General features: G+C 41.7%; 1 protein-coding gene across 4 annotated transcripts in view; it reads left to right on the forward strand.

Annotated features, from left to right (window-relative positions):
• The first annotated feature begins 2,618 nt into the window (after positions 1 to 2,618).
• shc3 (SHC (Src homology 2 domain containing) transforming protein 3) overlaps positions 2,619 to 25,063 on the forward strand; it is a 42,408-nt gene continuing 19,963 nt past the window's right edge. The window contains exons 1-6 of one of the 4 annotated variants that reach the window (XM_072661343.1): positions 2,619 to 2,816; positions 3,021 to 4,169; positions 4,584 to 5,501; positions 16,363 to 16,433; positions 21,396 to 21,459; positions 24,703 to 24,822. In XM_072661343.1, coding sequence (XP_072517444.1) covers positions 4,857 to 5,501; positions 16,363 to 16,433; positions 21,396 to 21,459; positions 24,703 to 24,822 — 900 coding nt within the window. In that variant the 5' untranslated portion in view covers positions 2,619 to 2,816; positions 3,021 to 4,169; positions 4,584 to 4,856. Of the gene's footprint in view, positions 2,817 to 3,020; positions 5,502 to 16,362; positions 16,434 to 21,395; positions 21,460 to 24,702; positions 24,823 to 25,063 lie in introns of all 4 variants that reach the window. The other 3 variants (XM_072661341.1, XM_072661344.1, XM_072661342.1) reach the window with 3 other exon arrangements.

The following is a 25,063-nucleotide window of genomic DNA, read 5'->3' on the forward strand; positions in this document are numbered from 1 at the left end:
TTACTCTACCGCCTCAGTCCACATGTGTCTCTAAATGCAGGTGTATAGCTGTCCATGAGGGGACGCTAGTAGGAATAAATGTGAAAAACCCTCCTCACCTGTAGGGGGGGCCCAAGAGCCAAAAGTATATAAATAAGCATAAATATAAGCAGAAACTGTAAAAACTATGTAATTCACCATAGATGCTGCAGCTTAGTCCAACACTAAGTCCATAAATGTCACTTGGCATTGCAATACTACACTTAAACTTCAATAGGTTTCCTGAGTGATGCCGTGGAAGAACCGCTTCTTTTGCAGACTGTAAAGAGTCTTTACAAGTTTCAGTCTTTGCACTTCTCTGTTACAAACAAGCTTTATAGAACCAAAAAAACCACATGCGTCTGCCAGTCCATGCATTAGATCTAGGAGTGTTGGTTGGTGTGGCGCAACAGATAACACCACTACCTGCCACTGAGCTACCACACCATGTGGGAGACTGGGCTTCGATTCCTAGTCTGGGTGGCTATACTGCGCTACACCAATAAGACTCCTTGGGCAAGACTCCTAACACTACATTGGCCCTCCTCTGTAATACGAGTACCCTTGTAAGTCGCTCTGGATAAGAGCGTCAGCTAAATGCCGTAAATGTAATGTAAATACATGTTGGTTGGTTGACGTTGCATCGAAGCCAACCGGTGATGGCTGGTGTTGCACATGTGTTAGTCCTCACCCTCCGAGTCCCAGGAGCATCACATGTTGGGTAATTGGCTATCTAAAATTGGGAAGGAAAGTTGGGTAAAAAAAACAATAGTTAAACCTTTTGAACTCTGCTGCAGGTGTCTACACCCATCAGCCATAACATTAAAACAGGAGACGTGAATAACATAGATTATCTGGTTCAAGTGGCAGATTCATCTTATCACTAGATCTTATCTAGTCCCTGTTGAGAGTATAATCCAGCCCAATCAGTGTTCCTTAATTTGTCTACAAAAACAATCATATTATTTATAATAATAATTATAAAACATGTAAAACGTCCTGTAATAAAAATCAAGAAGGTCAATATTAAGCCTTTGAAGTGTGAAGAGTAGTGCAGCCACCCAGATCTAAAGAGCACAGCCCATACAGACATGTCTAAATAAATAATTCAGAGTTGCTGGTTTTGCAGGCTAAGCTGGTGTACTTAAGAATGAAATGAACTCAGTGAACTGATGTGAGTAGTATTCTGTGTGAGTGCCAGTGCTTTAACACTCTGAATGGTGGGTAACAGTCCTCTGAATAAGTAGGTTATAGCTCTGAATCTTCACAAAGAGCTTTATTGGATTTATCATCACCATATGACACTAGCAGCTGGTTTCTTGGGGCATTTCAGTGACCCGAAAGTTTAGCAATCTGATATTAGAATGGTGTTATTGCAGCATCGGTGGAGAGAGCTGACCTTAATGTGGTTTGCAGCGTGAAATGTTTTATATTCCTAATTTTGTGTAAATAGATGATTGTTGTGGTTCAGTTTTTATGCATGTTCTTGGTCTTACTTGGTACTTGTCTCAGTCTTATCAGGAGTGGAGTAAACACAACGCTGGCTATTCTTTGTTACATTAATTATTATTGAATTACTATACCTAATTAATTATTAAAATCTGAATCATATGCTGAGGTGTTATACTGTCTATTGTACCAGTACAATGTATAGACACCTGTATGACACATATAACATGAGGATTGCTGGTTTGAATCTTGTGTCTTGGGGGACACAGCTTATTTAGTCCCTATAGAGAAGTACTGCCAATAGAATAGGAATCTATTGGCACCATGCTGCCTAAAGCCAGGCGTGGGATAGTCGAGGGGTATAAAGCCCCCCAGCATTGAGCTGTGGAGCAGTGGAAGAACTGTGTTCTCTGGAATGATGGTGGTGGTGCTCCATCCAATACTTTTGGGATGAGATGGAGAGTTGGGGGTGAGGTGGGGTGGGGTGGTGATCATCATCCAACATCCTGACCTCCCTAACTTCAGCTCTTGTCGTTGAATGCAATCAAATCCTTATAGCAACGTGCCTTCAAAATCCAGAAAGCCTTCTTCCCTGGACAGTAGATACAGTCTCTCCAACAAAAGCAGGACCTGCTCTTTTTAATACCCTTGATTGTGGATGAAGTAATGAATGAGCAGGTGTCCCAATACTTTTGTCCATATAGCATGTATACATACTTACATACTGAATGTTGTTTTTTTTTGTTTTTTTTAGAAAACTACGAGATACTTGCAGAATGGCCTTCTCTGTGACATTCGCACTGTGGCTGCCTAGTCAGGACATCTGAATGAGAAAAACTAGCCCAGAGAGCGCTGGCAGGAAGGAGGTACGTCAGCTTACACTTGCTCCTTTTACCTCATGCCCACCAAATACAAGCAAATCTTAATGATCCTCTCTTTAACAACGCCCAGAAACGTCACAGCGGCCGTCGAGCCTGATAACTCTAATGCTGTTGTTATTTAGAGAACGCTCTGTGGTGATTTTGCAGTGTTGCACGTTTGGGAGAATGGTCTCTTCCATCACCTGAGAGGAGAATGGTTCGTCCCACTATTCAGCCTGCCTACCCTGAATGAGTCATCCTGCCTGCCTCTGATTGGCCAGCCAGGTTGCATCCAGAGGGATTTTGCCTTGCAGAAGGAGCCGAGGCCTGCCTCCATTCACAGAATCGAGGCCGCGCTCGCCTGCTGCCCCATTCACAGCCGGGCCCAGTCCGATTTGGCTTCAGCATCCTTTACTCCAGCCTGAATCTTCCCTCCTCTCCATCCGCGGCAGCGTCGGGGAGGGAGAGCACGTCCCTGCTTTTGCGTGTGTGGGTTTTTTTTTTTACATTTTTTTTTATCCCTGTTGTCTCTAGAGAACAGGAACGTGCCGCCTCTCTATTGCTCTCTCTCTCTCTCTCTCTCTTGCGCCGTCTCTTTCTCTCTGTATCTCTTTCCTCTGTTACTCTCTCATTGCCTCTCTCTCCTCTCTCTCTCTCTCTCTCTCCTTTCTTTTTCTTTTTTTTGATTTGCAGGCAGGCAGGAAGGCAAGACGTTGGGAGGGACTGCAGTGCGAATGCTGCAGCGACAAGAGCAGAAGAGGAAGCTTATGAATGACTGACGGTCTCCCGGTGCACACTCCTGTGGACATTTTTACATGAATGGCTCTTTTTTTTTTTCCTCCCGGACTAACACCGTGGGCTTCACGCTGCTAGCTGCCTCTTAATGAGACACAGAGAGATCGGACCGTTTGATTCGTCATGCCGTTCATTCAGACGCCGGATTGTGTTATAGCCTGATCACTTCTCGGCATTGTGCTTTTGGTATGGTGATTAATTATTCAGCAGGATAATATATAACACAAAAGCTCGGCCTCTGTTCTGCCTTCAACAGTAAGAGCGTTGCAGGGCTGTTTTTCTGCTGTATTTATTTCAGTATGTAGGGACAGATGCACATGACCAACTGCTGAACAAAGACATGTCGTGTGCTTTAGGTTCGGATTTGGAGAATTATTCCGATCCTGGTTGGTCACCATGGAGAACGCAGTGGTGTAAGCGCAGTTTAGAATGAGGCAGAGCAGCGTGGTTGAGGCTGTCGTCTGTAATCTGCAGCTGAAACCTCAGAGCCTGGCTGATTGGCTTGGGTTTGTTTTTTTTATCAATGAGAGATTCCAGCCTGCCTTCACGAGACAGCACTCGGAGTCAGTGAGCTTCGTCTTTCTATCAGGTGTCTGAAAAACTGGTCGTCATCATGGAAAGCAGTTCAACTTTGGTTCTCTCCTGTGGACGTAGAAACGGACATCTTAGCGCCGGCTCCATTACAATATCATTTAATGTCATAATTTGAGGCGCGCAGGCTTTTTCTTGTGCGTATGCCGTCTTTTGGCCATTAGTTGTTATGTTGCGTTCTATGCATTCATGTGCGGTTGTGTGCTCCTCTCCTGACCGCCGTCACCATTTCTGACCAGTTGTTGTCGGTTTGTGTGGGTTTTGACTCAAATTGAGAAGACAGCCAACAAGCAAGGACACATTGGTACCTGTCGTTCACCGTTGGGTGGTAAATCTTGATGGCCTTTTTCATCCCGCATGTCCGTCCCTTCAGAGTGAATTAAACGCTGAAGCATTCCTGCGGATGACAAAATATCGTTGGGAGGAAATTTGAGAATTGATTGGTTCTAGCGTGCTGTAAGTGGGAGGCTTTTTTATTTTTTTCTGCAACAGGAAGTGATCTGCGGTGTTGAGTGAGTCTTTTGTTGAGAAGGTTCCTCTCTCTCTCTCTCTCTCTCTCTCTCTCTCTCTCTCTCTCTCGCTCTCCCTCTCTCTCTCTGCGAGTGAGTCATGCGTGTGCACAGATCCGCCAGGCTGCGGGGAGAGAGGGAGACATCTCCTTCATGAAGCTCTTCTTTTCTCTTCTATCGTTGGACCTCCATCGCTGAAGAAGAGCATCTCCCCAATCCTCATCTCCCAGTCTCTCCTTTTTTGTCTTTCTCCCCTTCTACCGTCTGTAGGCCTCCATGGATTGCGTGCACCATGGTGTTGTATTTTTGGCCCCCGAGGTGGCGTGGTGTGTAGGATTTTCATAGCGTTTGTTCTCCTTAGCAGCAACAGCAGCAGCGGCGGCAACAGCAGCACCAGCAGCAACGGCAGGCGACTACCGTAGTCACCAGACCACTCCAACCACAGGTGCCTGCAGATCGGTAGCTGCAGATCGGAAATCGAGCGGTGGGAGGCGATTACTTCGGTGCAGCTCCGTCAGTCGGCCGTAGGGGAGGCTTTTTTTTTAGGGCCCCAGCATGCTGGAGGAGTGGACAGTGGTCAGCTTGGCGTCGGTTCTGCCCGTGCGTACGTAAGTAGGCAGGCAGGCAGAGGGGCATGCTTCACCGCACCAAATACAACCGCTTTAGGAATGAGTCGGTGACGTCCGTCGACGAGCTGCTCCACGGCCTCTCCATGAACGCCACCAAGGTGTCGGCTTCTCCCCCGCCGCCGCCCGCTGGCCACCAGCCACCCCCCTACGCGACGCCGGCCGAGGTGCTGCCCCCCGAGTCGTCGGCGCCAGCGGCTGAGGACTCGGGCACCACCCTCTGCACCCTCATCAACAAGGTCTCCGGCCTCAAGTTCGCCAACTCTGGCGGAGGCCTGCTGGGCATCAAGGGCCTCCCATCTGCCGTCAAGGACCTGGCCGTGTCCAAGCTCCAGGGGGGTGGGGGAGGAGGGGGAGGGGGCGGTTCGGGCAGCCCGGGATCGTCCGGCCTCGTCTCGGCGGCCACTGGGGGCAGCTCGTGCGCTTCCGCCGCTTCTGGACAGCAGGAGCCAGGCTCCATGAGCACCGCCGGGAAGAAGGGCAGGATGGAGGAGGCTCAGCCTGGAGGGGGGGACGACTGGAACCTTGGCGGTGTGGGAGGCATGGGTGCTGCCAGCGGTGGAGGGTGTGCGGGGCTGGTGAATAAGCCCTCTCGAGGATGGCTGCACTCCAGTGAAAAGATATCCGGACCCGGAGTGACGTACGTTGTGAAGGTGAGGGTTCTGTTCTGTCTGTCTCTCTTTACCCTCTTTTATCTTCCCTAAATCCCCCTTCCCTGCTTTCTTTTCTGTTGCATGCGTCTCTAATAACCTCCCGTCCAAACCTTCAGTTGGACGTTTGTGCAACTAATGAGCGAGGGATGGAGAAGAAAGGGTAGCGAAGAGGCAGCGTCTCGCTTGTTTTGATTCAGCCAGAGTGCTGAGAATGGCGAGGGCTGAAAGCAGGCATTAAATAATGCAGGCAGTGGAGAAGGTGCTCAGTGGAAAAGCACCGGCTCAGGCAGGCAAAAGTACCTTTACGAGGTGGAAACAACAAAGACGATGCTGGCCAGAATGAGGATGATTCAGCAGGCTATTACCTGAGCATGTATACATACTGAAATCAGTGCTTGGAGACAAACATCAGGCTCAGGTTTGATCTTCTTCTGCCTTCAGTGCTATTGGCTATAGCTTCCTCTCTCTCTCCCTCTCTGCCTGTTTATCTATGTATCTATCTCTCTATCATAAGCACTCAATGACCAGATAGTCCACGTAACAGACTATTTTTTGCCACCAGAGCTGATCTATTCAAACGAACGCCAAGTTTATCTCATCAAGCGGAAGCGGGATGCAAATATTGTAACCACGGCGACCGGAGTTCAGGTAGTACAGTTGCTCTCACATCAGTTATGGTCATACAACACACAAAGGCTGTGGCAGAGCATATAAAAAGCGTTAAAAGGGTTGTTTTTGTAGTTTCATATGAGCATGGCACTGCAGCAGAAATACTAGCTGTATGGTTTGTGGGTGATTTAGAGCATCATAATATCACCAGAAGAAAATATTCCTCCAAGAAAAGCTCAGTTAAACACCTTGTATTAAAATATTCAGCAAATTATCTACAGCCAGTTCGATATTGAAGTAATTAATAAGGTGGATTTTTTTAATCTAGCTGTTATTAGGTTGTTTTACCTACGGAGTGGAGGCGGTGCCATCTTTGATCGGGGCAGATATTTGAATGGCCGTTGTTCCTCCAGGAAATGATCTTCATCTTCAGTTTTTCTCAATGGGCATGTTTGATTTCAAATCAGTGAGATGTTATGGGATCAGTTGTTGGTTTTAAAAGCTAAACGTGAGGTTGTTTTTGCTTCTCCAGGCAGGACACTGTTATTGAAAAGGCAGTTTTGGGATGTATGGTGCTACTGAGGGCTGCTGATGGTATCCATAGTGAGTCAGTGCAGAGCAGTTGTGTTTTAATGGCGTCGTATTTTTGTCTTTTAGACTATCAGCATCAGAGTAATGTAGTAAAATGAATGAAGCTAAAAGCACTAAAATTATATTTTGAGTAATTTTAAATTGTTTTATTTTGTGGCTACTTTAAATAAGATTTTTTTTCTGTGATTAATTATTCATTAGATTTTATATACCTATACAAACAACCAGCTAGTGATAAATGACATTCTACAACAGCAAAAAAGCAGGAAAAGAAAGGAGGGATCCTATAAATTATATGTATATGTCTATATATATAAACAATGCTCAGTGCCAGATGTTGCTTCAGTCCAAGCTTCAGCATTTATTTAACCATGCAAAACTCCTGAGCCTTTCCCGTTAATAAATGTGTAGGTATCGAAGCTCGGCAGTACACAGCACGCCCATGTTCATGTTAAACATATGGAACGCGCTCTCATCCCAGTGTTTGAGTCCAAACACATTTTTTTAAACACACTGTCCGTTCTCCTGCTCCGCGCCGTCTCTGTGGCTTCATCGCTTCATCATGTAATGTGTGATTAGAGATGCGCTGAGGTAAAGGTGACTTCGATTTCTACAGGATGATTCATGCTTCATACCCTTGTTGCTTTTTTTCCAGTGTGAATCACCCACTGCTACAGCCTCAGTGCTGGAGCTCTGTACACTCGACATGGAGACACAGAGAGAGAGAGAGATGGAGAGAGGGAGAGGCTGGGAGAGAAGTAGGATGTTAGAGTCTTTCTTTCTTATTATTTTATTTTTGAGGCTGAAGGCAGTGTCTCTAAAAGGGCCGTAAAATCGGTTGGCCAGAGGACAACCCACAGTTTTAGCAGTATCGGTGAAAATGATGCAAATAACGGCAGTAATTTATGACTTTTGAACAGAAATCAAAAACAATGAGGAAAGACGTGCTGTGATATTTGCCTTATTTTAGACTGTGAGTTTCTTCATACAAACAAAGAAAGGTAGATACAAACTGAAGGTAAAGCGCTTTCACTATGATTATTATATTATTAAATTATTATAACAATATTTGATATGTAATATTTGGCAACTTTCAGCTGACGGTGGCATTCATATACATTATATGTTCATAATGAGTGCATTCAGCTACTTTAAGCTGCACCCATTGCTGACACAGATGTGCAAATGCACACACACACACACAGCTTGCCTAGTCCCTGTAGAAAAGTACTGCCAATAGATTAGGACCCTCTGGAGCATATAAACAATGCTGAATCTTTTGGCACCATGCTGCCTAATGCCAAGCGTGGGCTAGACAGGTATAAAACCCCCCAGCAGTGCTCCCCCAAAATCTAGCAGAAAATCGTTTTCTTCAACAGTTAGACGTGTAAAATTATATTATTATTTATTATTGCCTGAATTTATATCCAGCTAAACTCTGTAGGGATGTGTATGAATGATCTCCAAAGAAGTGAGATAGAGCTGGTGGTGTTTTTGTGAGTGTGTGTGTGTATGTGTGTCTGAGTGTTTGCATGGTGGGTGGGGGGGGGTCTCTTTTCCACACTGACCCCACCATGTATTGACTAAATTGTGTGTTGTCGCTGGCCCATGTGCTTAACCGTACACCTCACGCTACACTGCACTAAAAGGACAGCGACTGAGATCGACCGGACGCTGTTTTTGACACACATTCACACAATGGGCGAAATGTTAGGGCCCCGCGCGTTAGAAAAAAGGCTCTAGTTTTAAACTCTGGTAAAGAACGTTATTGTCTTTTTGAGGAAAATAAATCGATTTAAATCTGCATATATGTATAAAATCAACATGTAAGCAAAGTATGATGTTAAAATATCTTAGTGTCACATTGGTACACGCTTTACAAAGCACAGTGTCTTCCTTCATTGAGGACTGTAGCTCATAACCCCCCCCCCCCCATCGGTACGTCTAGGTTTAGTCATTTCTAGGCACGGTTTTGATGGATAATCTATGCAGCACTCTGCTGTTTCTGTCCCACTGTTTACCTGCACCTCTTATTTTGTGTACAGCTCTGTGATGGCTCTGTTTTTTAAAGCCCTACAAGAACAGTAAGGATGTCCCATTGCAGTGACTATATAAGGCTGTAAAGCATTTCAGTGTGTTAAATATATATATCTATATAAATAATTCTAGTTGAAAGGGTCAATAGAAATGCTCAAAATTACTTGCAATAAATTCTTATTTCACATTATCTTCCATTAAGAGATAAGAACAGTTTTGCCTTCTTCTGTAAAGTCACCATTATATCTATATCTATATCTATCTATCTATCTATCTATATATATATTATTTTAGAGTTTAGAGTGCGATATAAAAAATATCCTATGATGTAGTGATTGTGCATATATATATATATATATATATATATATATATATATATATATAGAAAGAAATATTTATACATAGACTTCCATTCAAAATCATATATATATATATATATATATATATATATATATATAGAGAGAGAGAGAGAGAGATCTTATATTAGAGATCTATATATATATATATATATATATATATATAGAGAGAGAGAGAGAGAGAGAGATTCTACTGAACCACTGCTAATAATCTGATTATTCAAATATAATACAATTTCAGAAAAATGACAAAAATGGAGATACACGATATACTGCCATACACACACACACACACACATATATATAGATTCCTGCTGCAACACTAAGAGCAGCAGGGGTTATTAGCAGCCTTTGCTGTCATGCTTGGGGGGGCTGGGAGACTCGCAGGGTGAATCATTCGCTGTGTTCGCAAGGAAATGAGACACGTGATTCGTTCATTCGTTCATTCATCTCATTGATGCAGTGAGTGTTCAGGTTAGAGCGAGACAGGTCAGGTGAGTCATTGCTGTGTTCAGGTGAGTCATGCAGAAGTGCGATGCTGGTGTAAGAAGTGAAGGAAAGCAGACACAGAGAGCGTGCGCTGGTTACGTACGCCACTCGCGGAAAACAGAAAAGTGCCTTTGAATGACAGACATATCTCAGGCAGACCCCTGATCAGAGGTGGGTAGTAACTGCCCCTGTTTACTGAGTTACTGACAAGTACAATTACTGATGGATTGTACCTTTCCAGTAGGGAGGGGCGGGTAGTACGACTAAATTAGTGAATCATACACTGCATGGACAAAAGTATTGGGACACTTGCTCATTCATTGTTTCTTCTTAAATCAAGGGAATTAAAAAGAGTTGATCCTGCTTTTGTTCGAGTCTCTACTGTCCAGGGAAGAAGGCTTTCTGCTGGATTTTGAAGCAGCATTGCTGTGACGATTTGATTGCATTCAGCCACAAGAGCGTTAGTGAGTTCAGGATGTTGGATGATAACCACCCTACTTCATCCCCAACTCCCCAACTCATCCCAAAGTATTTGATGGAGCACCACCAACCATCATTCCAGAGAACACAACTCTTCCACTGCTCCACAGCTCAATGCTGGGAGGCTTTATACCCCTCTAAGCCATGCCTGGCATTAGGCAGCATGGTGCCAACAGGGTTATGCTTGGTTTATCTGCTCCAGAGGGTCCTATTCTATTGGCAGTACTTCTCTACAGGGACTAGACAAGCTGTGTATGACCATGTGCACAAATACAACTTAAAGTAGCTGAATGCATTCATTAGAAGGGGTGTCCACAAACTTTTACGTATACGCTGACTGAAGTACAACGATGTAAATGCCCAAAATTAAACATTATTAATTTTTATTTATTTAAATGAGACACAAGGTTTAGCCCCATTGTATCACACACTACTTTAACCTATCGAACCATCAGGTACTTTGGTACTTTTCAAATTATTTGGTAACACTTTAGCATATTTTGTGGGGTCCCACAGGGTTCCATAATAGGGCATATGAAACTGATGATAATTCAGAGAGAATTGCCGTTATGAGGGTGACAGTTGAAGTGTGGACAAATGTAAAGGGTTTAAGGAGTTAGGTTGCACCCATTGCTGCCTTTTGGGATGAGTTGGGGAGTTGGGGATGAGGTGGGTTGATAATTATGCAACATCCTGACCTCATTAATGCTCTTGTCGCTGAATGCAATGCTCCACCAAAAAAAATATACTAGCAAGCCTTCTTCCCTGGACAGTAGAGACAGCTACTCCAACAAAAGCAGGAGAAACTCTTTTTAAAAGCCTTGATTTCAGAAGAAGCAAAGAACTCACAGGTGTCCCAATACTTTTGTCAATATCGTGTAGAAAATAAAAGTGACTGCTTAATGTAACAAATATGGAAATCAGTGGGTTCTCATTGGTTCTTTAAACAGAAATGGATCCAAATATTCTAAATATCTGTGTTTTCGCTGATCATGAGCTGATGTTCGGGAGTGTGAGTGTTTACCGTTTCAGATTGGTCCGCAGTACAGAAGCAGAAATGTAGGGCATGTCATTTTCAGCATCTCCCAACCTACATGAATCATTGTCCTCATCCAGAATCCAGTGAAGAAGGAAGAAGAAAGTCGTTTTAGGTCTAAATTAGGAACAGATACGAGCCGGCATTTCTCTTTGGTCTCCATCACATTTCAGATGTTTTGTGAGGTTTATTTTTTGCCTGCTGCTGTTAACCGAGAGGTCAGGATATAAATAAGCCAAACATTAGACAAACGATAAAAACGAGGTTGGTGTAGCATAGTGGGTAACAACACCACCCTCTCCATGGCTGACTGACTTGGGTTTGATTCACCAGCTGGGCAAGCCCACCATTCTACACCACTAAGAGTTCTTGTGTGGGACCCCTAACGCTACATTCTCCTGCCTGTGCAGCATGATTCACATGGAAGAGCTCTCTGGATAAGAGCGTCAGACAAATGCTGTAAATGTAAATGTAATGTAAAAAGTGAGCAGATGTGTGTGCAGATATTATATAAATAATAAATAATATGTGTCTAAAACAAAGAAAATATATGTACAAAAAATCATTTGGATTTCTTATAAAGAATGACTTTATGTCAAAAAGTGAAAAATTGCAAAAATGCAAATAAAAGGGTTTTGCATGACAATAACATATTTCAATAATTTTAAAATGTATATGTATGTATATAAATATATTTTTTGCTATATTTGACAATATTTGACAATAACGTATTTCAATAATTTCAAATATATATACATATATATAATTTTTGCTGTCCAATGAAAAACATATATCTCCATTTTTGTCTGTAAAAATATTTTTTTTCTAGTAATTTTGGAGAATTTCTAATTTCTAATACAATATAAAGTGCAACTCACAGGTTTACATTATGGAGAAAATGGAAAATGGCAGTAATGGAGTTACAAGTTTTTTCAATAACCACGACAATATCTAAAAAAAAAAAAACACCTAGTCAAATGTCTTAACTTTCAAAGAAAGTAAAGGTACAAAGATGTTATTACAAGTCACAATGTGTGTGTGTATATATATATATATATATATATATATATATATATATATATATATATATTATATATATATATATGTATATATTTATATACAGTGCATCCGGAAAGTATTCACAGCGCTTCACTTTTTCCACATTTTGTTAGGTTACAGCCTTATTCCAAATTGTATTAAATTAATCTCTTTCCTCAAAATTCTACACAAAATACCCCATTATGACCATGTGAAAAAAGTTTTCTTGAGAGTTCTGAAAATTTATTAAAATTAAAAAACAAAGAAATCATATTTACATAAGTATTCACAGCCTTTGCTTAATACTTTGTAGAACCACCCTTGGCAGCAACTACAGCCTCAAGTCTTTTTGAATATGATGCCACAAGCTTGGCACACCTCTCTTTAGGCAGTTTTGCCCATTCTTCTTTGCAGTACCTCTGAAGCTCCATCAGGTTGGATGGGAGACGTCTGTGCACAGCCATTTTCAGATCTCTCCAGAGATGTTCAATCGGATTCAAGTCTGGGCTCTGGCTGGGCCACTCCAGGACATTCACAGAGTGGTCCTGAAGCCACTCCTTTGAGATCTTGGCTGTGTGCTTCGGATCGTTGTCCTGCTGAAAAATGAACCGTCGCCCCAGTCTGAGGTCAAGAGCGCTATGGAGTAGGTTTTCATCCAGGATGTCTCTGTACATTGCTGCATTCATCTTTCCCTCTATCCTGACTAGTCTGGCAGTTCCTGCTGCTGAAAAACATCCCCATAGCATGATGCTGCCACCACCATGCTTGACTGTAGGGATGGTATTGGCCTCGTGATGAGCAGTGCCTGGTTTCCTCCAAACATGACGCCTGGCATTCACACCAAAGAGTTCAATCTTTGTCTCATCAGACCAGAGAATTTTGTTTCTCATGGTCTGAGAGTCCTTCAGGTGCCTTTTGGCAAATTCCAGACGGGCTGCCTTGTGCCTTTTACTAAGGAGTGGCTTTCGCCTGGCCACTCTGCCATACAGGCCTGATTGGTGGATTGCTGCAGAGATGGTTGTCCTTCTGCAAGGTTCTCCTCTCTCCACGGAGGAACGCTGGAGCTCTGACAGAGTGACCATCGGGTTCTTGGTCACCTCCCTGACCAAGGCCCTTCTCCCCCGATCGCTCAATTTAGATGGCCGGCCAGCTCTAGGAAGAGTCCTGGTGGTTCCAAACTTCTTCCATTTACGGATGATGGAGGCCACTGTGCTCATTGGGACCTTCAAAGCAGCAGAAATGTTTCTGTATCCTTCCCCAGATTTGTGCCTCGAGACTATTTTGTCTCGGAGGTCTACAGACAATTCCTTTGACTTCATGCTTGGTGTTTGCGCTCTGACATGCAGTCAACTGTGGGACCTTATATAGACAGGTGTGTGCCTTTCCAAATCATGTCCAATCAACTGGATTTACCATAGGGGGACTCCATTTAAGCTGTAGAAACATCTCAAGGATGATCAGTGGAAACAGGATGCACCTGAGCTCAATTTTGAGCTTCATGGCGAAGGTTGTGAATACTTACGTAAATGTGATTTCTTAGTTTTTTATTTTTAATAAATTTTCAGAACTCTCAAGAAAACTTTTTTCACATGGTCATAATGGGGTATTTTGTGTAGAATTTTGAGGAAAGAGATTAATTTAATACAATTTGGAATAAGGCTGTAACCTAACAAAATGTGGAAAAAGTGAAGCGCTGTGAATACTTTCCGGATGCACTGTATATTTATATATTGTCACTGTCCAATGAAAAACATGTATCTCCAAAGTGTTGACTTTACAGGAGAAGGCAAAACTGCTCTGAACTTTGAATGGAAGTCAATGTAAAATAGTAAAATAGTTTCTTGGAGTTTGTGCCAAGTAATTTGGAGCATTTCTATTGGTCGATTCATTCAGAATTATTAATACAGTGATATATAAACAGTGGAGGTCGTGTGTTATGGTGAAATAAGATAAAGTAATAAATGAATAAATTGAGGTGCGGGTGCAGCATTAATTAATGTGTTTAATGTTAGGACCTCCTTCCACCAAAGCTACGTCACCGAAACGAGCTCCACTCCCTCACTGCTCAGCCTGCAGCTCCTTCTCCAGCTCCTCACACTCAGACCAGCTGATGTATATGATGCATATCGGTGGAAAAACAGTAGAGCAGGGTGAGCGTGAGTGAGGACAGGGGGGACCTGCATCACCCGCTGCCGGTTTCCTTTTCTGGACAAGCTGTCCTGTGTGTGACGTCAGAGGAGTGGGCGTTTCACTGCTTTGAGGACAGTCTGGCTCAAAACTGCGAAAGTTTCTCAGCCCAACACAGCCTCAGCTCTTTAAACCTGAGCACGTCACGGTCAGGATCCAGTCCCAGAGGTCAGCGCGGACTGGCTGTTCCTGGTTATGTAATGCTGAAGGTGGCGTTCAGTATGTGTTATTCATCATCGCACCGGGCACATGGCGTAGTCAACCCGAACGTGCGATCTGACAAACTGTTCTCAGTGTGTAATCCGCATGTTCCCTCTCCTACACACTCACTTACACTTGTGTGTGTGTGTGTGTGTGTGTGTGTGTGTGTGTGTGGGTGAACGTGATTGGTCCAGGACTGGGACAACACTAATCCCCGTTATATTTGCATTTAAGGTCAATTTCTAACACCTAATAATATGAGTGTTTTTTCAGTGTTACTCTAAGCAGTGTTCTCTCTCTCTCTCTCCTCTGTCACGTATTCCTGACTCACTCTTAATCCCACAGCCGGTCACATGACCCAGAAACCAACCCCTGTAGGCCTCTATCTATCATGAACATGACCGCTGATCTGAAGTCCTTACTTATTTCATGGCATCTTTGGTATTTTTTTCGGTATCTTTGAAGTAGCAATATAATATCATAATATTCACAGACATACACTATATGTCCAAATATTTGTGGACAGCCCTTCTAATGATATTATATAAATAGTATAGTATAAAATGTAGAAAAATGTATGTATACAAATTACATTTGGACACTATTAAAAACAACTGTCCAATTTTGTCACTTTATGTCTAAAAACATATATCTATCAAAAATATTTATATACATTTAAAGAAGAAGGGGGTAAAAACTTGATTTTAAACTTTATAAAGATTTGTTTTCAGAGTAATTTTGGAGCATTTCTATTGGTCCATTCTCCCTGACATTTTGGACAGAATATAAAAATCTACAATTTATAAATATATATTTATTTATGTATATTTATTTACATATATTTATATATATTCTATATATATTTATTTATATTTTTTTTGTATCTCTGTTTTTGTCCCTTTTTTGGTTTTATCCATGGTTTATACTCTGTAACTGCGATATAAAATGTAGAAATCTTTCAATGTCAGTCAATGTTAAAAGATCATTTTGGATGATTTAATTATAATTAAAATTATTACAATAATATTTCATTATAATTTGATGTTGAGGTTTTTGACCACGACAACATAAAACCTTAGTCAAAGAAATCCAGTGCATATAAACTGTATATATATATATATATATATATACACACACATTCACTGTTTCCAAAATGACACATTAATGAAAGCATTCAGCTACTTTAAGTTCAAGCAGCTATTGCTGAAACAGATGTGCAAATGCACACACACACAGCTTGTTTAGTCTTTGTAGAGAAGTACTGCCAATAGAATAGGACTCTTTGGAGTCTTTAAATATCGTGATATAATATTTTGACCATACCGGCCAGCCCTAATTAAAATATTGAAAAATATACCCATTTTTCCATCAGTCTTTTTAATTCAGCCTCTTCTTGTTTTATAGAAAGTCTTTAACTACAGACAGTGTATAACTTTATTTAAAGGTAGAGTAAAAGGTGAGGTAAAGGTGCTCGTATTTGTCACTGCCCTATGTACAGCGGAATGTGTCCTCCGCATTTGACCCATCTGTGGTTGTGAACACACAGCGTTGGGCAGCCAACTCCAGCGCCTGGCAAGCAAAGAGGGTGAAGGATCTTTTTCCAAGGGCCCAACAGCGGCAGCTTGCCGAGCCTGGGAATGGAACCCACAACCCTGTCATCAATAGCTCGGAGCTCTAACCGCTGAGCCTCCACTACCCCATTACATGAAGTATTACTGTGAAGTATTACAGTGCAGGATTGGACTTCTATTAGTTTGTGCAGATCATATCATGTGCAGTCTGGGATATTAAAAATAATAACACAGGTTCTAACCATGTTCCTCATCTCTTCTTACAGTATCTGGGCTGCATAGAGGTTCTTCGGTCCATGAGATCTCTTGACTTCACCACGAGATCCCAAATAACAAGGTAGGACTCCTCCACAATCAGCCGACACTCTTAACACTCTCAGGTGTTTCTAACACTCTTCAGTGATTCACCACGTTTTTGCCAACGCTAATCTGACACCTGCAGCTAAACCTAAAAACTTGAGCGGTGGGTCTATGTGTGCTTAGCATTTGCGCTTAAACGCAGTTCATTTCACCCGTCAGCCATAATATTTGTACCAACTGCCCAATATTAAGTAGCCCCCCTTGTGCCATCACAACAGGTCTGGATATTTGAGGCCTCTGAAGGCGTCCTGTGGGATCTGGCACCAACATGTTGGCAGCAGATCCTATAAGTCCTGTAAGTTGTAAGGTGGGCGGGGCCTTCATGAGCATCAGTGAGCCTTGGGCGTCCATGACCCTTTTGTCGGCTCAACGGTTGTCTTTCCTTGGAGCGCTCACTTTTGGTAGGTTCTGACCACTGCATACTGGGAACACCCCACAAGACCTGCTTGCTGATGATTTGGAGATCTGGGTTCTGACCCAGTTATCTAGAACTTAACAGTCTGGTTCTTGTCAAAGTGTCTCAGATTCTTACGGTTGTCCATTTTTCCTGCTTCAGCACCTTCATCACCTTCAAGAACTGACGGTTCACTCACTGCTGCCTAATATGTAGATCCACCCTTTGACAGGAGCTGCTGTAGATGAAGAGAACCGGTGTTATTCGCTTCACCTGTCAGTGGTTTTAATGTTGTGGCTGAAAAATCAATAAAATAATTATTAAATAATAAACCAAATAATTTGAATTGAATAATAATCTCTGCCATTAAATTGACGATGTTGCGCTTCAATAGAATGGCAATGTCGTGTGAGATTTATATCCCAGTTATTATTATTATTATTATTATTATCGAAACATTGTACAGCGTCAATTTTTAAAAATATTTTTAATTCAATAAATATTAAACCATCAGTCTAAGAACAACTGCTGATGCTAAACTGCTCTGAATCAGGAGATTGAAGCTGGTTAGCATTAGCTTAGTTAGCAGGATATCCGTCTCCTCACCACAGAACACATTAAGTCTGTCTGACAGAAACCTCACGTATAAACGTCTAGGACTAAGCTGACTTAAATTCAAGCTGACTTAAATTCAAGCTGACTTAAATTCAAGCTGACTTGAATTCTTCCTGTGGTTTCAGATCTGTAGCCACTCGCTAAGCTAGCCTTTGCTTAGCTAGCTCGGCTACAGCTCCACGGTCTATCAGGCAGCCCAGAGCAGCTGCTGCTGACTAACTGCTGAGCTTCGACACAGTGTCGACCATGAATACTGGTGTCTGAGAGGAGCGAAGTTCGAGCGACTGGAGGAACAGAAAGGAGAAATAAGAGTCCGGTTCTGCTGGGTTTGGACCCGGCTATCTAGACCTAGATGAGCTCGCTAGCAGGATAAACACCACAGCACAGGCCGTGTTCCAGCTAACCGAGGCTCAGATCACACCTGTTTAGAGGATGAAGCCTCATATCTGAGAGCACGGAGTCGAGGGAACGGCCTTAGGGGTGTTTTCCACTGTTTTCTCCTTGATTCTCAGCCCACCAGTAACTTTCTTTCCACTTGTTTTCAGAGCATGACATCATCCATCCTCAGCTCCCACAGCGCCCACCACCCTGTGACTCTCTTATATGCATTTGGGGGAATGAATGAGCTTATTTGGCGTCATTTTGAGATCCCGTCAACATTTGTACATATTGTGGCTCTTTCATATAAAAGAGTGGTTTGGACAATTATCATGAGTCAGTAGGTGGAACGGGAGCTTGGTGGAACGGGAACATCACATAGTATCTCCACTCCTTGACAGGAGCCGCTGTAGATGAAGAACCAGTGCTTTACTTCATCTGTCAGTGGTACTAATGTTGTGGCTGAGAAATTGGTCAGTTCAACCTAAAAAGTAATTCATTAATAAGCCAAATAATTAATAATAAATAATAATCTCTGCCAATAAATTGACGATGTTGCGCTCCAAAGGATTTTAATCCCAGTTATTATTATTATTGTTGTTGTTATTATTATCAAAACATTGTACAGCGTAATTTAAAAAAAAATATTTTTAATTCAATAAATATTAAACCATGAGTTTAATTTAACCACGAATTGCAATGTTGACTAAAATGCTGATGAGATACCATCAGCTTTGTAAATACTGTGGTAGACGGTATTACCGTAATTCATATAAAAGAGTGGTTTGGACAATTGTCATGAGTTTGATTGTATAACTGGGTCTTAATATCATGTTTTCATTGAGTCTGATAGCGTCCGTTCAGCTTGGTGGAATGGGAACATCACATAGTATCTCCACTCCTTGACAGGAGCCGCTGTAGATGAAGAACCAGTGCTTTACTTCATCTGTCAGTGGTACTAATGTTGTGGCAGACAAATCTGGCCAGTTTAACCTAAAAATAAATTGAATTAAATAATAATACCTGCCATTAAATTGACAGTGTTGCGCTCTAAAGGAATGGCAATATTGACTAAAATGTTGATGAGATACTGTGGTAGACGGTATTACCGTAATTCATATAAAAGAGTGGTTTGGACATTTGTCATGAGTCATTAGGTGGAGTTTAATTGTATAACTGGGTCTTAACACCATGTTTTCATGAGTCTGATAGCGTCCGCTCAGCTTGGTGGAATGGGAATGCGAATCCAGCTCGTCCATGTGCATGCATGACTCATTGCATAACATTAGTTAGGAGAAGGCCTGATAGATCCCAGTGGACGCTGGTTGTTTATCGAGCGCACACTCGCGTGGGCTGAGAGAGAGAGAGAGAGAGAGAGAGACTAGTGACAGCGAATATGGCATGTCACATTCACTTTTCCACCTGACTTCCTGTTCACCACTCAGCTTGCACACACACACACACACACACACACACGTTAATACTCTCCATTCAGCACACTTGGAGGTGAAGCACTATTTATAGATTTTCTTTAAAGCCAAATCAAAGCCCGAGTGCTGACTGTCCCGATACTTTTCACTGTCAGACACACAGAACTCATTGTTCACACATGCAGCACCGAGCAGCGTCTTTTCTCCTCTCCTAAAAGCAGCCCACAAACAACTGCCCACAATCTGCGTGGCTCCTGTCAAGCGGTGGATCTACATATTAGGCAGCGAGTGAAGAACAGTCAGGTCTTGAAGGTGATGAAGGAGGGTAAGAATCTGCGTAAGAATCTGAGACACTTTGACAAGAACCGAACCCGATGACTGGGTCAGAACATCTCCAAAACATCAGGCAGGTCTTGTGGAGTGTTCCCAGTATGCAGTGGTCAGTAACTACCTATCAAAAGTGCTTCAAGGAAGGACAACCAGTGAGCCGGCGACAGGGTGCCCAAGGCTCATTGATGCTCATGGAGGCCCCGCCCACCTCACAACATACAGGACTTAGATGATCTGCTGGTTGTATGTTGGTGCCACATTGATTCCACAGGATACCTTCAAAGGTCCATGCCTCAAATGGTCAGAGCAGGTTTGGAGGCACGAGGCTGACCTACATGTCATTAGACAGGTGGTTCTAATGTTATGGCTGATCAATGCAACATCTATGCCGATATACATAAATGGGCGAGTCTGTGTGTCAGTATTTTCAGTACCTGATTGTTGACTGAAAAGTGCAATGAAACAAGGTACGCCATTTGGACAAAAGTATTGGGACACCTGCTCATTTATTGTTTATTTCAAAATCAAGGGGATTAAATTGAGTTTCTACTGCTTTTGTTGGAGTAACTGTCTCTGCTGTCCAGAGAAGAAGGCTTTCTACTAGAATTTGGAGAAGCACTGTTGTGAGGATTTGATTGTACTCAATAACAACAACATTAGTAAGGTCAGGATGTTGGATGATAATCACCACCCCAACCCATCATCCCCAACTCATCTTAAAAGTACTGGATGGAGCTCCACCACCATCATTCCAGAGAGCACAGTTCTTCCACTGCTCCACAGCTCCTCAATGCTGGGGGGCTTTATACCCCTCTAGCCCACGCCTGGTATTATTAGGCAGCATGGAGCCAATAGGGTCATGTTTGGTTTATTTACTCCAGAGAGCCCTAATCTATTAGCAGTACTTTACAGTGACTAGCCATCTGTGTCAGCAATGGGTGTCCACAAATATTTGGACATATCCAGCACTTACTATAGGAGGCATGTGGTCATAACATGAATATAAATTGCGTCTCCTGATTTTGTGATATATAAGTATAGCAGTGTCACCCATCACTGGTTATTGATTTTTCCTTTTAATAATCATTCTTTTGAATTCAATCAATCGAATTAATTAATTTAATTCAGTTTTATTTGTATTGCACTTTTTTATAACTGATATTGTCACAAAGCAAATATACAGGAATCAGTAATCAATAGAAAGACAGCCTAAGAAAACCTAAGACCCCCAGTGAGCAGCCAAAGACCACAGTGACCTCCAGGAAAGCCTCCCTCAGAGCTGGAGGAAGAAACCTTGGGAGGAACCAAGGCTCACAAGGGGGACCTGACCCGTCCTCCTCTGATCAGAACTATTGATAAATTATTGATAAGTCACTGAACCACCGCATAAGAGTGCTGTACTGCTCAGGTGTGCAAAATAATCATAATCTAATATAACTAATATAATCATAATAGAGATGATAAGGATAATGAAAAGAACGGTGGTTATTGATTGTAATGATAATAATAATAGTAGTCAATCAATCAACTGTTAATCCATCAATCAAACTGTCAATCAAATTCCTCCTACATTATGAATCATTTAATAAAGCATTAGTGCCTCTCATTTCTGTCTGAGGAAAGCTAGGATTTGTTTCCCATATATTTTTTATAAAAGCTTATTTCAGCAAACCTTTCCTACAGTTATGTAAATGAGGTGTACTAGGAATGATACTGTTGGGCGATCGGGCATCTGAACTCATCTTTCTACCTCTCTCTCTCTCTCTCTCTCTATCTATCTCTCTTTTCTCAGGGAGGCCATCAGTCTGGTGTGTGAGGCAGTACCAGGTGCCAAAGGAGCGCTGCGCAAGAGAAAGGTAAAAGCAGGAACAGTCCTAATAATAAACAGCTCCACTTATTTTTATTACAGACTGCTTAACATCTAAATTTAATAACATTAAAGACTTCAAATAGAAGATTCGGGTCGAATTTAGATGAAAAACACATTAATAAAACCATAAAAAACCTAGTGACGTTACAGGAGGCCTGATGTAGTTCACGGCCAAGTTTATTTATGCAGCGCTTTTAACAACAGATGTTGTCACGAGGCAGCTTCACAGAGAGATCTGGGTCCGAGTCCCAGGTGAGCAGCCAGCAGCAAGCAACAGTGCCGGAAAAACACCCTCAGAGTGAGAGTAAGAACCCTGAGAGGAACCGTCCTCCTCTGGTCAGAAGGTTTTTCCTCCTCCTGTAAAGCTGCTGTTTTGGAGATACAAGGTTTTTGTGTGAATGAGTAGTTAGAGTGTTAGTAGTAATGGTTTTAGAGAGAGTCTATGCAGGGATCAGCCTTATCAGGGGGGACGAGGGAAGCTGTCGGCGGGAGAATGGCACAACCAGGTGGCTCCATGACAGAGCAGTCAGTCTGGAGAGAAGGCAGCAGCAGCAGCAGCAGCAGCAGAAGCAGAATTTTTGAGAATTGAGAATTTTTCTCAAATTTTATGCAGATTACAGTGTTTTTTGTTATATTGGTGTGTTTTATAATGTATAATTTTTAAAAATAATATTTCGATTATATATATATATATATATATATATATATATATATATATTATCTATAATATTAAAAATATATGTACATTTAATATATTATAAATTTTAGTTTTTCTATGCATATAATTCATCATATATAAAACTATTTGTAAAGAAAAACTAAATCTACTTTTTGTTTTTCAATATTGGAGTGTTTTATAATATATATATATACATATTGATATTTAGATGGTATATACATAGTATATATAATACTAATATATGTATATTTAATATTGGATAATATATTTTTATATACATATAATACATCATTTATAAAACATAAAATCTAATTGTTTTTACGAATGTTGGTGTTTTATATATATATATAAAATACATAAAATCTCTAATATTATTAATATATGTATATTTAATATTTTAGAATAGATTTTATATACATATAATACATCATTTATAAAACATAAAATCTACTTTTTTTGCAAATCTTTTGCAGATGATGGTGATTTTTTTATGAATGTTGGTGTTTTATATATATATTTAATACATAAAATCTCTAATATTATTAATATATGTATATTCAATATTTTAGAATAGATTTTATATACATATAATACATCATATAGAAAACAAATTTTTAACTTTTTTTCTCAGATTTAATGCTGATAATGTTTTTATACAAAAAAAATCACAAAATATGGTAGAGCTGTTTATTGGCAAGAACCTGGCAATGATTCGTATCTCAATGCAGGGGTTATGATTCAATATATTGCAATAAAGACAATATTTATTATTTTGAAAATGTTATATATTGTTTAAAATGTTATATATTATGTGTTATATGCATTTATAAATGTATATATGATATACTTATATATTAATATATAGTTCTAAAAATATATATATTATAAAACAAACCATTGTCTGCATAAAATCAGAATAAAGGAATTGTTAACTTTTTATCCAATCAGAACAGTGGGATCTGAAGACCCCAGTACAATACTGCCCTCTAGTGGTTGAGGTTTAAACACTACTGGACACTATATAACTGCCTGCCACCAATGTTTACATCTAAACTATTCATTAATAATCAATACTGTGTTTTTAAAAATGGATACAGTATTCCTGAACATAATATTGTACTACTTTTATATATCGATATTTTCAGACACCCCTAATATTTCCTCCTTATATATAATATCGTTAGTATATCGAACTGTAACCCCAGTATTGTGATGCGTATCGTACACAGCACCTAGTCCGTCCAGGAGTACGGGTGCGTGGGGTAAGGGATGGAGAGTTGGAGAGGGGGTGTGGTATGTATGTGGTATGGAAGCATCACGTAGGTGGAGGTGGAAAACACAGAGTAAGCGACTGGAGCAGAGGGAGGAGATGAGGCAGGAGACGGTTTGGAGAGAAATGAGAGAAACAGGGGAAATGCCAGAGCGAGAGAGAGAGAGAGAGAGAGAGAGAGAGGGAGAGAGAGAGAGAGAGGGAGAGGGAGGGATTGTGGAAGAGAGGGAAGGAGATGTGGTACAGTGTGTGTGTGTGGGTGTACACACAGCCCACGATACACACTGGTAGAACTGTGACTCATTTTGTGCTGAGGATCGGTAATCAGCTCAGCTAGCCATGCTCTGTGTGTGTGTGTGTGTGTGTGTGTGTGTGAGAGTGTGTGTGTTTATATTCATCACTGAAGACCTGTGAGGAGTTACATCAGTGCCGTGGTCCTCATACTCTTGCTGCATACGGGCAGATGAGAAGTTGGAAAAATCTAACCCCTAAAGACTCTACACTAGCTACACTATGCGGCCAAAAGTTTGTAGACACCTCCTCAACCTCCAGTGTTTCTTAGGAAATCGAGGGTACTAACAGGGAGTTTGGCCCCTTTTCTACAGCAACATCCTAGACTCTTCTGAGAAGGCTTTACACTAGACATTGGAATGATGCTGCATGTGGGGTTTGATTGCATTCAGCCACACATAAGCACCAGTGAGGTGAAGTACTGATGTTGGAAGATTAGTTTTGCTGCTCCAACTCGTCCCAAATGAACAGCTCAGTGCTGGGGGCTTTACAGCCCTCTGGCCCTTTACTTGGCATTTTGGCGTTCGGATCCGGGCAGAGAGACGATCTTTGTTTTGGTCGAGCCAAATGTTGGTCTGGGCCGTGGTTCGAGGCACCTGAAGGTCCGAACCAAACAAAGGAGGTGTGAAAGCTACCTTAGGCCGGACACGTACCCAAGGCAAGGGCGCGAACCCAAATACCGTCGCCCGGCCAAAGCTCTGCAAGCGCATGGCCCTGCTGTGCAAACTCAACACTCAGTACCTCAGGGGGGGCGATAGAGGACTAATTAAACTCTTAACTGGAAAAAGCACGCTGGCTGCTGCTGTAGCGCCCCCTTGTGGCAGCGCTCAGAATGCAGATGTGTTATGAAATGCTCCCAAAGCCCAGTCTGCGTAGGCCGAAGCCGCCCGCGCTTGCGTCTGCGTTTGCGGCTGCACTAATAAGCTTGTACATTGTATAACTCTGTGTCTCTCCCTCTCTCTCTCCACCCCCCACGTCTCCAACTTTAGCCCCCCTCCAAAGCTCTGTCTAGTATTTTAGGGAAGAGTAACCTGCAGTTTGCTGGCATGAGCATCAACCTCAACATCTCCATCAGCAGCTTGAACTTAATGACCCCTGACTCCAAACAGGTACACACACACATACACACACACACACACACTCTTATGCACCTGTGGTACATAGACATATTTGTAATTTTTAAAGTGTGAATCTTTAACAAATATTAAAAAGTAAAATATTAAGCTTCAGTTCAGTTCGTTATGATCCAGCCAGCACCATCAGTTCATATTACTCTGCCATTTCCTGTACATACAATCACTGAGCAACAGTTCAGGCTACTGGTTTATTTATTTATTTATTTATAACAAT

The sequence above is a fragment of the Salminus brasiliensis genome, chromosome 18, assembly GCF_030463535.1.
Source record: "Salminus brasiliensis chromosome 18, fSalBra1.hap2, whole genome shotgun sequence".
Taxonomy (NCBI): Eukaryota; Metazoa; Chordata; class Actinopteri; order Characiformes; family Bryconidae; genus Salminus; species Salminus brasiliensis.